A 16,937-nucleotide genomic window follows, 5' to 3' on the forward strand; every position below is an offset into this window, starting at 1 on the left:
AAAGAAAATGGCAGGACTGGGCACCGTGGCACATGCCTGTAATCCCAGCAGCTAGGAGGTTGAGGCAGGAGGATTGCAAATTCAAAGCCAGCCTCAGCAGCTTAGTGAGGCTCTAAGCAACTTAGCAAGACCCTGTCTCAAAATTTAAAAATAAACTGGCTGGGGATGTGCTCCATAGTAGAATGCTAGCCGAACATGTATAAAGCCCTAGGTTCAATCCCCAGAACCACAAAAAAAGAGAAGGAAAAATGGCAAGATGTTTTGGCTCCTGTCCCTAGTTGTCAGCCACATTAATTTTTGTGTGGTGCTAGGGATGGAATCCAGGGCACTGGATGCTAGACCAGCACTCTGCCACTTACTTAGCTATGTCTCCAGCCCCACTGTTTTGTTTTACCTTATAAAAAGAAAAAAGTTTAGCAATGGACTGGGAGACTGGGGATGTAGCTCAGTGGTAGAGAACTTAAGGTGTATATAAAATTTATAATTTTTTTGTGTGTGTTTGTGTGTGTGCATGCATGGCATACTTTCAAATTTTTACCAATAAGATTATATAATCAGGGCTGGGGATATAGCTCAGTTGGTAGACTGCTTGCCTTGCATGCACAAGGCACTGGGTTCGATCCCCAGAACCACACACAAAAAAAGATTATATGATCAAAAAAAAGAAAAAAACTATTGAGACTATAGGATTTTCATCACTTTTTTTTTTTTTTTTGGACTGAGGATTGAACACAGAGGTGCTCTAACACTGAGCCACATCCTCAGCCCTTTTAATTTTTTATTTTGAGACAGGATCTCCTAAGTTGCTTAAGGCCTTGCCAAGTTGCTGAGGCTGGCCTTGAATTAGAATCCTCCTATCTTTGCCTCCTAAGTTGCTGGATTACAGGCATGCACCACAGGCAGGGCTTTTAGGGCATTTTCTAACCTAAATATCAGCAGGACCCACCTGACCAGGGACTATAGAAGGTTAAGAAAAGAAAAGGAAAAAAAAAAAACAAAATAATTGAGCATATTTGTCCTTCTCTGCTGACCATTATTCCTAAAATAGTATCCCTGGCACAAGGCCCCACTTCCACAACTGAATGGACCCTTCCCTCCCTTGACTCCCCAAATAACCCAAAACTTTCTAAATAGACCCCAAAACCAAGTCACAGGGAAAGCAGTGGTGTGCCCTCCACGCACCCCAATTTTAAAAGTTCCAGCTGCCAGAGGAGAGGCCCTTGGGAGCAGCCTTCACTGCATGCCCACTGCCATGGTCAGGAACAGGATGCTGGCCCTTTGAGAAGGAAGGGCTTTGCTGCCTCCAGGATGTCCAGCTTGGGGTCCAGTGAGCGGCCAAGCCCCTCCAACACCATAATGGCAAACACAATTGAGGCAAAGTTGCTCTCAAGCTTTACCTGAAACAGAAAAATAGCAGTTCTTCCTGAAACCGCCTGATAAAGATGGGTATCCTGGATAATCATGTTATTGTCCCCCCTCAGTCACTCTTGTACCTGGCCCACATGATTTTTACCATCTATCTAACATTCTTCCCAACACCCCATCACTCCTCAATCCTGCCTCCCTGCTCCCAGGAATCAGAGCAGCAGGACGGGTCCAGTCAGTCCACTAGGGCAACAGGACAAGAAGCACCCGCTTCCTGGGTAGAGCTTTACCCCACTCAGGAAAGAGCTAAGTGTGACTCAGATGAATTCCAAGCCTCATTAATGTTAGCCAAGGTGTCACCCACCCTAATCTTGGCAGGGGGTGTTTGTTTGTTGTTATTAATTTTGGGTTTTTTGGAGTTCTGGGGATTAAACCCATGTGAGGAAAGCACTCTACCAAAGGGCTATGTCCCCAGCCTTTCTAATCTTGTTTACCTTTGATAGCAGACTGCCTGAAGGCCAGAGTCCCTCTTTAGGTGGACTAGCGAAAACTATCTGGATCTAAGGTGGCTTCCAGAGTAACCCCACGTAACCTGGAAGTTCATGCTAAATGACATACCTCCAGCACCATGACAGCTGACAATTGCCATGACTACAACCAGAGAAAACATGAAAGGAGGAAAAATAGGTGGTGCCCCAATTGCCAGAAACACCTCTCCCTGTTCTCAGAAAACACATGAATATTCCTTCTCTTTTTTAGCCTATCTTTCCCTCTCTTTTTTTTTTTTTTTAACCCAATAGCTGTAACCTCCTGCATCCCAACAAGTGGAGAAGTTGATTTGTGAGTCTATCTCCAGCTTCTCCTTTTCTTGGCAAAAAACAAAGTCTCCTTCACTGGTCAGTTGGAGTTTGGTCTCTGTTAGGTCCAAGATTCTGAGGGAGGACAACCCAGCTGGGGGGGAAGTATGGTAACAAGGAGTGAGAAGCATGGAATGCCTGAGTTGGGCCGTTATTGTTAAACTCACTTTTCTACATCTAAATATCACAGATACTTAGACTGAGGCACAGGCTTGACAGACACAGACTAACCCTGTGTTGAAGGAAAGGCCCTGCTGAGCCCGCGGGAGGAGACATGCAGCGCTTCTCCTTGCAAATGGATGGTGGTGAAAGTGCTCTCCAAAGAGCCCTGCCCACCCTGGCTTCCCCAGTGATGTCCCCTCAGACTGGGCCTCACCTTGTGAGCCATCAGCAACTTAAAGACACTGGAGAGAAGGCTGGAAACGTGAAGCTGAAAAAGAGAAGGAGCCAGTACAGACGCAGAGAACTCAAGAACCACTTCTCCCCCTTCCAGGACCCCATCCCACCCCTCTTCCCACCATGCTCACTCACACACACCAGTGGGCAGGAATAGGACTATCCAACAGACTCCAAGAAGGACACCACCCCATGATCCCCACCTCGTCACAGGTGCCTTCAGGACAAGCTTTGGAGGCCAGCCAAGCCATCCCTCAGTGCTCACACAAAAATCACAACTGAAATGACATCAACAAAGTGCTACTGGCCATTTCTTGTGCTGACCTGTTCCTGCCAATGTGGGTCATGACCCTGGGGAGGACACAGGCAGGTTTTTAGGAATGTGTGTAGTATACAGGGCAGGCTCTGGGCATATCCTTGGGAAACTCCCTCCCTACAAGCTCAGCACTCTCTGGAACAACCACACCCCATAAAGGAGGAGTCTCTGCCACAGTGGCCACCTGGAGTACCCAAGCCAAGGAGTCAGAGATTGCAGTGGGCCTCCTAGAAGAATGGGGAGAGGAAAAGCTCTGTTGTCTTTTCCTGCCTAGACACTCACATTCGTTCTGCCAACAAAGAAGCCTTCCCTAGACCTGGGACTGGTTCTATCCATAGATAAGAGCAATGAGCACCCACTGGACCTGCCCACCTTCTCCAGAGTGATGGTGTTCTTCCTGGCCTGAGTCACCAGTGCAGCCATCTCAGCCTTGAACCCCTCCACATCCCTGCACTCACTGGCCCGAGCATGATGAAGGATGAGTTCAGCCACTTTATGACCCTAAAAATGCAAAAGAAAAGAAAAGCAGCCTGGTAGAGTATACAAACCTAGACCTGGGAACTGGCCACAGTCTTTCAAAGCCTCTTCTAGGCAGTGGGCCCTGCTTGGCACAGTCAAGGCAAAGGTGTACACACTCTTCTTTGCCTTCCTGGGCCACATAGGGCATACATGGGGCCAGAACCTGAGTCCTGCTGTAATAGGGCAGCTGGTTTAGAAGGGAGGGCAGAATCCCTCCCTCTGCCCTTCTGCAAGGTTGTTACCTCTCCTAAATCCCTATAGTCCACCCTTTTGCCCAGGAGATTGGGATCCATTCCCCTGGGAATAAGAAAGAAGAGACGCACACCCTAGGTGAGGAAGACCCTGCTCAGCACACAGTCTTTCTGCCTGACTTCTGTTTTCCTCCATGTAAAAACCTTTTGCACCCCGAACCACATTCCTAAGATAGAGCTTGGAGGATGATAGCCCCTCTTTCTCCTTCAGAGCCAGTCCTTGAATAAAGCTGATCCCTTCCTACCAACTCTCATCTGCCAAATATTGACTTTCAAGTGGTGGGCATCCGAGACTTGTTCCACTGAGATTGCTGCTTATTCTCTGCTGCCAACCATGTGGCCCAGCATTGAGCCACGAGGTCCTTCCTGCTGCACTGGAGCAGCCAGGCTCTCTAATGGGTTCTTCCTGCCCAAATAGAGCTGCCTCCCCTTATCTGCCCCAGCTCCTGCGCCTTCTCCCTGCCCCCTTGGGACCATGCTGATCAAAACCCCCACAGTCTCTTGGGACATTTAGCTCATCCCCAGTGATCATGAAGAATGCCCATCACCTCCCACAGCACAGCTCCAGGAATGCTGCTCTTCCTCCTTGGGCTAAGACATTTGTCCTTCACCCAAATCTGTACAGAGGACTACCCTGGCCCCACCTTTACTGCACCTCAGGTCACACTTTCAAAGTGATTTCAGCCTCCACTCTTGGTTGTTCTCCTCAGAACCCTGCTAGGCAGCAACTCAACTTAATTTTGCATCTTTTTGACAGGAGGCGGGATGCCAAGGATTGAACCCAAAGGAACTGTACCACATCCTCGGGCCTTTTCATTTTTTATTTTGAGAAGGATCTCCCTAACTAACTGAGGCTGGCCCAGAACTTGCAGTCCTCCTGCCTCAGCCTCCCAAGTCACTAGGATTCCAGGTATGAGCTATTGTGCCCAATTGCTTTTTTAATTTTATTCTTTTTAAATCAGTTCTCTTTCACCCAGGGAAAAAGAGAATTCTTCAACAGACAGCCAGAGAATGTCTTCACAGTCACCCTTGACGTGGATTCAACAGTAAGTTCCTGAATGCCTCTTCTCTGGTAATAATTCCCAACCCTTGGAGCCCCTCCGAGTCATAGGAAAAGGCTGACAAACAACTCACATTCCCCACACCAAAGATCCCAGTGTGTTTTGACCCACATGAAGGGTATGTTCTCTATAAGGTGGCTTCTCCCAACTGGCTGTCCCGGTAGCAAAAGGCACAGACAGGGACAGCATTATTTGGTCAAGAGGCTGGTGTTCCTACTGCCCACCTGTGCATTTGCTGAAGAAGGAAGAGAAACTACTAGAATACAAAGTGTTTGAAAAGGAGAAATTCCTTCCAAATGTTATGGGCCAGGCTATATGGGCAATGACCAAGCAGAATCCATTTTACTTTGAGACTCCATGTCATGTAAGAAATGCTTCTCTCTTGGGAAAATCCTGCCAATAGTTGCTTAGCATAACATATTTGGCAACACTAAATGGCAATTTTTATATACTGTACTTATGCAATGTACCCTAACCATATAAAATGTCATAGAATGTTTGTCTAGACATTAGTAACCATTTTTTAATTGTACTCAACTAAGGTCGTTTTGACCCACTTCCCCTTCTGCTTATGATTCTAGATCTCATGATCTTTGTGGTTTTATTTATTTTTTATTTTTTTCATATCTTTATTTTGCGAGGCAAGTGCTCTACCACTGAGCCACAACCCCAGCCCATATCTTTATTGTTTTAAATCATAGCAACAGCTATGCTTTATTTGTGGTTTTGAACTATGAAAGACTTGCAATAATCCCTAAAGGGGGTCAAAGAGTACAGACTTGCAGCCAACCTCTAGACCAGACAGCTGGTGAATAAATTCCACCTCTTGCTCCAAAATTGACTTGGTGATTTATTGCAATCTCGCCATGGTAACACCATGGTTACCAACCATAAACTGCTCAGAACTGGCCTGACCTGGGTGCCAGGAACGAAGACCCATAACAAAGCTTAGTGTCATCTGCTCCTTTCCACTCCACTATGTCTAGCGGCAGCACCCTGGCAAACAAGGGCACTTAGAAGAATGAGTACATTGAGGAGCCCTGCATTAAGACAGACACAGCTCCCCAGAACCTGAAAGATCCCAGATCCCACCCCAGCAGATCTCACCTGCCCCATGGCCACAGCCAGGAAAACTGCCCGGAAATTTCTCAGATCTGCAGCCTGGAGCTCAGCCACAATGCCAGCATCCAGCAGCACCAAACGCAGGGGGCACAAGGCTGGCACCATGGCCACAACCAGGGTGTCACAGACATCCACCTGCTGCAGCTGTGCCTCATGGCTCAAGGAAGGTCCATCAGCACCCTGGACCAGGATGTTCCCAGGATGAAGGTCTGCATGCACGAAGTTATCCACAAATATCTGGAAAGAGATGACACCATTCAAGGCTGAGTCAACCCTTACTACCCAGCACCACCAAGCTACATGCAGAAAAGGCTTCAGGGTGACATGGTAAAGAGGTATCCTGTTTCACAAAGCCTGGGGACGTCATCAGTTCAGAATGTGTGCAGGGACAAGCTAAGTCAAAGTTTTCAAGAGAAAAATTATTTTCAAAGTAAAGCAGACCAGACTACCTTTCAAAAGACTTATTTTTATTTTTACATTGTGACTTGATTCATTGATGTTCTAATTAAAAAATAATTATTCTGGGCTGGGATTGTGGCTTAGCGATAGAGCGATTACCTAGCATGTGCAAGGCTCTGGGTTTGATCCTCAGCACCACATAAAAATAAATAAATAAAGATATTGTGTCCAACTACAACTAAAAAAATTAAATAATGATAATAATAATAATTATTATTATTATTATTCATTGTTTCTCTCAAAGCTCTATGTTCCTAAAATTTATAGAACTATATTTCTTTAAAAATGGGGCTGAGAGGACTAGGGTTGTGGCTCAGTGGCAGAGCGCTTGCCTAGCATGTGTAAGGCACTGGATTCAATTCTCAGCACTGCATATAAATAAATAAAATAAAGGTCCACCGACAACTACAAAATAAAATAAATATGGTTGAGGGCCAGGCACAATTGCACATGCCTGTAATCCCGGCAACTCAGGAGACTGAGGCAGGAGGATTGCAAGTTCAAGGCCAGTATTAGCAACTAAGTGAGGTCCTAACAACTTAATGAGATCCTGCCCTAAAATAAAAAAATAAAAAGGGCTAGGGATGTTGCTCAGTGGTAAAGCATCTCTGGGTTTAATTCCCAGTACCAAAAATAAATAAATGGGTAGATAGATAAATAAATAAGGGGCTGAGGAATTAGGTATATAGTCAGTGGTAGCATGCTTGCCTAGCATGAATGAGACCCTGGGTTCTTCAGTCCCCAGCACCACCAAAAAAAAAAGTTCATACAAGCCAGGCAGGGTGGCAAACACCTGTAATCCCAGCAATTTAGGAGGCTGAAGCAAGAGGATCACAAATTTGAGGACAGCCTCAGCAATTCAGGGACACTCTGTCTTAAAATAAAAAAGAAAAATGAGTGAGGATGTAGCTCAGTGGTAGAGCAAAGTTCAATCCCCAATATTACGGGGAAAAATTTTTTTTATACAGCCAGATGTGGTGGCATACACCCATAATCCCAGCTACTCATGAGGCTGAGGCAGAATTGCAAATTTAAGGTCAGCCCAGACAACTTGGTCCTGTCTCAAAATAAGATAAAAGGACTGGGGGTTTAGAATAGTGGTGGAGAGCTTATCTAGCATGCAAGAAACCCTGGGTTCAGTTTCCAGAACCCCCCAAAAAATTTACTATCGTGGCTCTTTGTCTGAACTCTAGGCAACCTAGGCAGGTCTTGCTCACCACAGTTTCCACAGCACACAGATGCACACTAGAGAGAAAGTGCTCAGCAGAAGCTGTGGTTCCTATGAGCATTTGGTGGGCTCAGCTAACTTCTAGAGTACACTTCCTCAACATGTGGCCTCCTGCTTGACCCACCCTCCTTCCCAGATGCTGAGCAGAGACCCAGCATCTCTGATACCAATTTGACCACTGCGCTGGGCCTGAGCACCCAAGCCAGTCCAAGAGCTCACCATCTTCAGGAGCATGTTGATCCCCAGCTGCGCAATCTTCCTCTTCAAATCAATGGGAATTCCTGCCTGCTGGTAACTGGACACAGGCACGCTCTCCTTGGAGAAAGCCCCGAGAGAAAATAGTTTTTTACCCTAGCCAGCCCACCCCATTCCTGCTGCTCCACGCCCCCATGCCACATTAGTGCTGCCTCCCACTGACAGGAGTGGACCCAAACAGTCTGATCTTTCTCAGAGCCCTTAGGAATCAGTCATCCACACGTTAATTTTAACCTGCTTACATTTCTCTTCCGACACTTTTCAAAGGACAAGTTTCAGGTTTATTGGAAAGAAAACCCATCAGCTGTGCCACTGATAGGGAAGAGATGTTTGGTGCCCTGGAAAAAGACGGAACCAAGTGTGGAGAAAGCTAGCTTCCAGTCAAGGATCGGCCAATAGAGCCACAAAGGAGCTCTGGGACCTCAACTGGGAAAAGGGGAAAGAAAGGGAAGCCAGAAGAATGGGGAACTGATAAATAAGCATTTTAGATGTCTTTGTTTAATTCATGGTCAAAGCAAGTATTGAGATAGATCTTGTTATCCCTAATTAAATAAAAGAATAAAAGTCCAGAGTTCATGTGCCTTGCTCAGGTCACACAGCTAGGAACAGTGGATGGTTCCCCTCAGACCCTGGATCTCATATTACCATCTCTACAGAGTAAGCAGGACCAGAGGAGAGTTAAGGCAATGATGACACAGAGCACCTTCTCCATGGTGAATGGTTTGCACTCAACATGTCACTCTCTCCAGAGACGACCTTGTGGGGCAGGAACTCTTGCTCTACTTTCTAGGTCACCAGCAAATAATATGGTAGGTTTTTAAATCTAAGAAGTCTGAGGCTGTGGGCAAGTTCTTAGCCAACTCGCCACTGCCTCCCCTCCTGTCAATCTCCCAGCTCCTCCTGATTTTACAGGCAAGGATCACACCCTCTCTCCCAACTAAAGCCTTCACAGGGGCAGCCAGCTGCTGGAGTGAAAGGCACCACAGAGTCTCACTTCATATGTTTCCACCAACACATCCCTAGTGACGAAGGGGCGCAGAGGGGTGGGAAATTTGACAGATGTCACATCCCGGAAGTTACGCTGGAAATGTTCTAGATTCCTAGCTTCATAACGTAGGTCAATCTAGAGAAATAGAGAGAAAAGATGAGGGCTAGTCTGAGCATGCAACAGTCACATGTGAAATGCCAGAGAGGGGCAAGCCATGAGACTCACCCTGCCTTTTCTACCAGATTTTCTTGCAGAACTCCCCAGGAAGAGCTGGAGATATAGCTCAGTTGGTAGAGTGCTTGGCTGGCATACACAAGGCCCTGGCCTGGGTTTGATCCTCAGCTTCACTTCAAAAAATAATTTTCCCCAGCTGCCCAGAAGTCCCAAATCTCCACATGAACTCTAAGCTGCTGCAGACAGCAGATACCCCAGAAGGATTTGAGCCACTCTGCTTCTGTGCTATCACCTTCCTGCCCACCCACCCCCTTTACACCAGCCAATGGATCCCCTGCCCCATCTCCCAAGAGTTTGGCTTCACTGCCCTCTCGGGCAGTCCAGTGACATTCAACTGGCCAGTCCTATAGCCCTCTTCTTCTACTGGGGCTACCTCCACACAGCCCAAGTCTTCCATCTGAAGGTCAGCCCTGCCCTCTACCCACTGCAATAACACTGCCACCACTAAACTCCAATGGCTTGTGTGCCAGACTCAAAGGACTAGCCCCACTTTTTTTTTTTTAACAGTACTGGGGACTGAACCCAGTGGTCCTTTGCCTTTAAGCTATAACCCCAGTTCTTTTTAATTTTTAGTTGGAGACATGGTTTCACTAAGTTGCCGAAGCTGGCCTTAAACTTAGGCTCTTCCTGCCTCAGTCTCCTGAGTCACTGGAATTACCAGCTTCCCATTTTTATCTCTTTTGGGGAGGATACTAGGGATTGAACCCAAGGGTGCTATTTATCTCAGCCCTTTTTAATTTTGAGACAGGGTTTCCATATTGTTTAGGGCCTCACTAATTTGCTGGGGTTGTCCTCAAATTTGCCATCCTCCGGCCTCAACCTCCCAAGTAGCTGGGATTACAGGCATGCACAAACCATACCCACCCACCCCCTGTTTTTTGCATCAGGGATTGAACCACCCAGGGGTGCTGAACCACTGAGCCACATCCCCAGCCCTTTTTTATATTTTAGAGACGGGGTCTTGCTGAGTTGCTGAGTGCCTTGCTAAGTTGTCAAGACTGGCTTTGAACTTTCTTTTATTTATTTATTTATTTATTTATTTTTTATTATTTATTGTTGGTCGTTCAAAACATTACATAGTTCTTAATACATCATATTTCACAGTTTGATTCAGGTGAGTTATGAACTCCCAATTTTACCCCGTATACAGATTGCTGTATCACATCAGTTACCCTTCCATTGATTGACATATTGCCTTTCTAGTGTCTGATGTATTCTGCTGTCTGTCCTATTCTCTACTATCCCCCCTCCCCTCCCCTCCCCTCCCCTTTTCTCTCTCTACCCCTTCTACTGTAAATCATTTCTTCCATTTGTATTATCTTGTCTTACCCCTCCTTTCCTCTTATATGTCATTTTGTATAACCCTGAGGATCGCCTTCCATTTCCATGCAATTTCCCTTCTCACTCCCTTTCCCTCCCACCTCTCATCCCTGTTTAATGTAAATCTTCTTCTCAAGCTCTTCGTCCCTACCCTGTCCTTGTTTACTCCCCTTATATCAAAGGAGTCATTTGGTATTTGTTTTTTAAAGATTGACTGGCTTCACTTAGCATAATCTGCTCTAATGCCATCCATTTCCCTCCAAATTCTATGATTTTGTCATTTTTTAATGCAGAATAATACTCCATTGTGTATAAATGCCACATTTTTTTTATCCACTCATCTATTGAAGGGCATCTAGGCTGATTCCACAATCTTGCTATCGTGAATTGTGCTGCTATGAACATCGATGTAGCAGTGTCCCTGTAGGTCTTTTGGGAATAGACCTAGAAGGGGAATAGCTGGGTCAAATGGTGGTTCCATTCCCAGTTTTCCAAGAAATCTCCATACTGCTTTCCAAATTGGCTGCACCAATTTGCAGTCCCACCAGCAATGAACAAGAGTGCCCTTTTCCCCGCATCCTCTCCAGCACTTATTGTTGTCTGACTTCCTAATGGCTGCCAATCTTACTGGAGTGAGATGGTATCTTAGGGTAGTTTTGATTTGCATTTCTCTGACTGCTAGTGATGGTGAACATTTTTTCATGTACTTATTGATTGATTGTATGTCCTCCTCTGAGAAGTGTCTGTTCAGGTCCTTGGCCCATTTATTGATTGGGTTATTTGTTATCTTATTGTCTAATTTTTTGAGTTCTTTGTATATTCTGGTTATTAGGGCTCTATCTGAAGTGTGTGGAGTAAAGATTTGTTCCCAGGATGTAGGCTCCCTGTTTATCTCTCTTATTGTTTCTTTTGCTGAGAAAAAACTTTTTAGTTTGAGTAAGTCCCATTTGTTGATTCTAGTTGTTAACTCTTGCGCTATGGGTGTCCTATTGAGGAATTTGGAGCCTGATCCCACAGTATGTAGATCATAACCAACTTTTTCTTCTATCAGATGCCGTGTCTCTGATTTAATATCAAGCTCCTTGATCCATTTTGAGTTAACTTTTGTGCATGGCGAGAGATAGGGATTCAGATTCATTTTGATGCAAATGGATTTCCAGTTTTCCCAGCACCATTTGTTGAAGATGCTATCCTTCCTCCATTGCATGCTTTTAGCCCCTTTATCAAATATAAGAAAGTTGTAGTTTTGTGGATTGGTTACTGTGTCCTCTATTCTGTACCATTGGTCCACCCGCCTGTTTTGGTACCAGTACCAAGCTGTTTTTGTTACTATTGCTCTGTAGTATAGTTTGAAGTCTGGTATCGCTATACCGCCTGATTCACACTTCCTGCTTAGCATTGGCTTTGAACTTTCGATCCTCCTGCCTCAGTCTCCCAAGCTACTGAGATTACAGGTGAGCACCATGGCACCCAGCTCCCCAACACTTTTTATGTTTTATTTTGAGATAGGATTTCACTGTGTTGTTTTCACTAAGTTGCTGATCCTGGCTTCAAACTTGCAATTCTCCTGCCTCAGCCTCCAGAGCTGCTGGGATTACAGATATGGGCCACCATGCCCAGCTGGCTCCTATTTTTATCTTAATAATCCTCTCTGGGCTCCACTATGGTGCTACTGAGGCCCATTCCTTCCAAACTTCTCTTCTTCCAGTCACTGCTCTTCCCTCTCTGTGGGCCCCCTTTGCCTTTCTAACTGTCCATCTTGGCCAGATCAGTGCCCATGTCTCCTGACATCTGGCTACCATGCTGCCTGGACATGGCCCAAGCAGCTCCCCTGATGACAGCTTCCTGTTCTCTGGGCCAGACAAGAATACCAGCCTCCAGACTGTCAAATTCAACTACATCTGGACGTCACTCTGTGGAGGCCCAGAGACCTTTGAACACTATGGCTAAACTGAATTTACTTTGTCCAGTCCTCTTGTTCTCAGTCACCTATCAATCACTAGACTATACCATCTTCCCTCCCTCCATACCTAAGGTGATCCAGTGCCATCAACCCCCAAGGTGATGGTATCAGGGGGTTTTGAGAGGTGAGTAGGTCTTGGAGATGAAGCCCTTCTGAATGGTTTAGTCTACTTATAAAAGAGGCCTGAGAGAAACCCTCACCCCTTTCCACCATGCAAAAACACAGTAGAAAGGCACCACCTATGAGCCAGAAAGCTAAAAGACACCAGACACTGAATCTGCCAGCACCTTGATTTTGAACTTGACCTCCAGAACTGTGAGAAATAAACTGTTGTTGTTTTTAAGCTCTCCATATCATAACAGCCCAAATGGACTAACATGAATCCCTGGGACTTAAAATCTTAAATCAGACGATACAAAGGAAGACTTAGTATATATTTATTATACTATATATACTTAGAAATCCTTATCTTCTCACCAATCCCTGGAAACAAAGTCAAAAAAAACAAAAGTGCAACTTGGCTAATTACTCTTCTCACTCTGGAGTTCAGTCTCTGATGGTAACAGAGCTAATGCTATATATTCCTTCAAATTCATTTCAATTTTCTCCCAGTCACAAAGGAACATTGTTTCCTAAGCTCCCCACAATTCCATCAGGCCCATGAGATCAAAGCCCTGATCTATACTGGGAAGAAGTGATGTTCCCCACTTTCAGGCCTAGTTACAAAATCTCTTCCATGATCCTCCAAGGCCTCCCATTTCCCCTGAAACATGCTGAAGATTGTAGTGCAAAGCTTGGGAGGAAATTTGATCCCTGAATAACTATGGAACGGCACCCTATCTTCCCTCAGTTTAATTATATAAAAGCAAGAAATAGCCTTGTTGCATGAAGCCTCTGAGATTTGGGTGTTCTTTGTTTTGTCAGCTAGTGTTACCCACACTGACTAAATACATCATGCTCACCACATACTGGGAAATTATTCATTCAGCATTCCCTAAGCAGCTGCTGATGGCAAGAACAATGTTAGCTGTTATTTACAATTGAGGGAAGAATTCACCTGTTGAACCATAAGCTTCTCAAATTCCTCCACAATCTCAGGCAAGCTAAGCCACTTGATTCCTGGCAGAAGTCCAAGGACTCGACTCCCAATCTTCATCAGCAGCAGGTCCATATGCACCTGAGCGAGCAGGCCAGGGTGCAATACCTGCCAGAAAGAGGAATAGTGAGACAGGAGGAGGAATCAGGAGGACACATTTACCTAGCCAGTGCAGGGTCCCACCTTAAAAAGAGCCAAATGGCTTCTTCACAGAGCAAAGAAGTGGCCCCAATCCCCACTATGCCCCAGGATGTTGGTTCCTTCATCCCAGAGGTAGCAAACTCCAAATCCTCCTAATTTTCCTCCATCAGACTATTTGTACCATTGCTTCTGAAGCCCAGAAATAAAATAGCTTGCACATTACAGGTATTCAAATTTTGGTTAAGCTAAAAGAAACAAAGGTTGAGCATCCCCAATCCAAAAACCCAAAATGCTCTAAGATCCAAAACTTTTTAAGCAGCGATATGATGCCACAAGTGGAAAATTACACACTTGACCTCATGTAATGAGTGGAAGTCATAACCCTGGTACACTAAAAATACTATGTAAAATTACCTTCAGGCTCTATGTATAAGGCAATATGAAACATAAATGAATTTCATGTTTAGACTTAGGTCCCATTCCCAAGATATCTGATTTGAGTTTTTTTCCACATTTTTATTGGTACATTATAGTTATACATAATAAAATGAGATTTGTAGTTACATATTCATTCATGTACACAATATTATATAATTTGGCCAAATCACTCCCCAGCACACCCCCCTCCCTCTGTGTCTCCCACCTTCTGGTCTCTTTCCTCTACTGATCCCCCTTTGATTTTCATGAGCTTCCCCTGCCACACTTTTCTTTTTCCTTTTTCCTCTCTAGCTTCTGCATATGAGAGAAAACATACCATCTTTGACCTTCTGAGTTTGACTATTTTGCTTAACACATCTGTCTTTAGTTTCATCCATTTTCCTGCAAATTATATAATTTCATTTTTCCTTATGGCTGAATAAAACTCCATTGTGTATATAGCGCACATTTTCTCTATCCATTCATCCACTGATGGATACCTAGGCTAGTTCCATAGTTTGGCTATTGTGAATTTTGCTGCTATAAACATTTTGAATATGCAAATATTTAAAAATTAAAAAAAAAAAACATCCAAAGCACTTCTGGTCCCAAGCATTTAGGGTAAGGGATACTTAACCTGTGAATGGATAAAATGTGGGGGCACTTGCATGAAGGCATGTTTCTAATTTGGGAGAGCTCAGTGGGTAGGCAAGATATGAACTGATTATCAGAGATGGAAAGGGCCTGGCTGAAGCACTTACTTTCACTGCCACTGGGATGAGGTGATCCTGGTGGCCAGAGGCCTGAGACACGACTGCATTTGATCCAACCAGTTCAGCTTTAGGCAGAAGCAGCCTTTCTAGAAATGACTGGTCAGCAAGATTTCCTGGAGACTTCTGCTCCTTCTCAAAGTGTCCTAAGAGCTCCCTGAGGCCACCAACTGCCCTAGCTCCTGAGGAAAGTTGCAGGCAGGCGGCCTGACCAAGTCTCTGATCCTTCTCCAGGAAGGCAGTGCTGGCGAACGCCTTGTACACCTGGGCCACACAGCCTGAACCCACAGGTTCCTGGGTCTCAAAAGACAAGACATTCCCCCAGTCCTCCCCAAACGCCTGCCGGAGGAACTGTTCCGTATAGGTCCAAGGGTGAGGAGTCACTCGGACATGCAGCTTGGAGAACAGGGCACAGAAAGCCTCGGAAAAGAGATCGCGCCGAGTGCTGGCCCACTGACCCAGTTTAATATACGTTGGGCCCGAGGTCTCTGTGGCTTTCAGAAGTAGGTGGAGCCAGAGTGAGGAAAGGCTGGGAGCCAGGTAAGTGAGAGGGTAGAGGAGGAGGAGGGGAAAGAATTTTGCCAAGAGAGCACCAGCCCGAAGCCAGATACGGAGATGCAGGAAGACAGAGCTGAGCGGGCCAGCTTGGGAGACCCTCTCCACTGGCCCAATTTCAGCCAAGTCACTCCAGTGAGCCCTTCGCTGACACAAGCTGTCAGCGGGCCCCTCACCAACATCCCCATAGGCTGAGATGAGTTTGGGCAAAGTGCCCAGGAGAAGCCAACAGAATCTGGTATTGCGATAACACCCCAAGGGTCGGAGAAGACCAAATTCCTTTCGGAGCTCAAAACACCTTAGATGCGACCAACAGAACCTAACAGAGATGCGCCAGGGGGTCACCATCTTCCCCGAGGCCCACAGCCTAGTCGGTCTGCTCTCCACTCAAGGGGCAGGCATCTAAGGGGACGCTGTGAGCAAGGCAGAGAGGAGTCCTTGGTGCGGCGATGCTGTGACCCCGCCTCCGGGGAGCAGCCCAAGCTCAGCCCTGCTCCTTGTCCTGCCCCCGCAGGGCCACCCACGCCACCCCCAGGCCGCCCGAGGGGCTGCCCAAGCCGCCACGCTCCACACCGGGCTCCTCGCCTAGGCCTAAGGCCCGAGACCGGCCGACGTCCGACCCCCGGCGCCCAGTGGGGGATGCCCGAGATGAAACGACTGTAGGGCGGCGGGAGCCGGGACAGACAGACGGACGGTCAGGCCCGGGGCCGCAAGGGACCTGCAGAGGGGACCGCGGGCGCGGGCAGGGCGGGGCGGACGCAGGGTCACCACAGGCTGGGGCCGGCCGCGAGATCAAGGAGGTGCGGGGCCCGCGAGGGCCGGGCAGGGGCGGGGAGCAGGGGCGGGGCGGGGGGGACCGCAGGGCGCCGAGGGCCAGGCGGGGTGCAGAGCGCGGGGCGCCGGGAGTCGGGCGGGAGGGTGTGCGGAGAGGACCGGCTCAGGAGAGCGAGGAACGGCGCAGGGGGTGGGCAGGGGAGCCGGCTAGCAGGGGAGCGAGCTGAAGGGGGACCAGGGCCTGGGCGCCCGGGCGGGAAGGGTGCGGCGGCCCAGGGCTTCCGGCAGCTCCCGCAGCCCTGCCGCCCCGCCCCGCCCCGGAGCCGCCCCTTAAAGTGGACGCAGCGCGAACACGGGCGGAGGTTTCCTGAGTCTCAGAAACAGAATTATTACTTTTGCTGCAGCTCTTGTTATAATTAATGAAATTTTATATATTTATTTTTGCGGTACTGGGGATTAAACCCAATGACCGGGAACTTGGGATCCTCCCAGATCAGTTTCCCCAGTCTCTGGCATTACGGGACTGCGCCACCACACCCAGCTTCCAGAAAGAAATTTAACGCAAAACAGAAGCACCTTCCCCAACTTCTCCTGTGACTCTCTCCTCTGACAGCTTCTTCTCTTTCATCACGAATTGAAGGCAGGTTCTGAGCACAGGTCTGCTTTTCAACCTTGCTAGACCCCGAGGGGTGGGGAGTGGGGTCCGGGGTAGGAAGGTGGGAGGTGTCTTGGATGGTTGGGAATGCCAGACTGCAGTGATTTGGCGATGGCATTTGGACATGGAGGGGTGGCTCCAAGAAGGCCATGTTCATTCATGCAACTAATAATACTTTCTGAGCTCAACAAATCC

At 47.1% G+C, this 16,937-nt stretch overlaps 1 protein-coding gene across 1 annotated transcript; it reads right to left on the reverse strand.

Annotated features, from left to right (window-relative positions):
* Nucleotides 1-699: 699 nt before the first annotated feature.
* Nucleotides 700-15,661, reverse strand: Adck2 (aarF domain containing kinase 2). Its single transcript, XM_026405393.2, has 8 exons — nt 14,750-15,661; nt 13,392-13,538; nt 8,824-8,952; nt 7,794-7,889; nt 5,873-6,124; nt 3,307-3,435; nt 2,599-2,652; nt 700-1,397 (listed from the first exon to the last, which is right to left on the reverse strand). The coding sequence occupies exons 1-8, from the start codon at nt 15,659-15,661 to the stop codon at nt 1,257-1,259; spliced, it is 1,860 nt and encodes a 619-aa protein (XP_026261178.2). The 3' UTR covers nt 700-1,256.
* Nucleotides 15,662-16,937: the final 1,276 nt, after the last annotated feature.

This window comes from Urocitellus parryii, chromosome 3 (assembly GCF_045843805.1).
Source record: "Urocitellus parryii isolate mUroPar1 chromosome 3, mUroPar1.hap1, whole genome shotgun sequence".
NCBI lineage: Eukaryota > Metazoa > Chordata > Mammalia > Rodentia > Sciuridae > Urocitellus > Urocitellus parryii.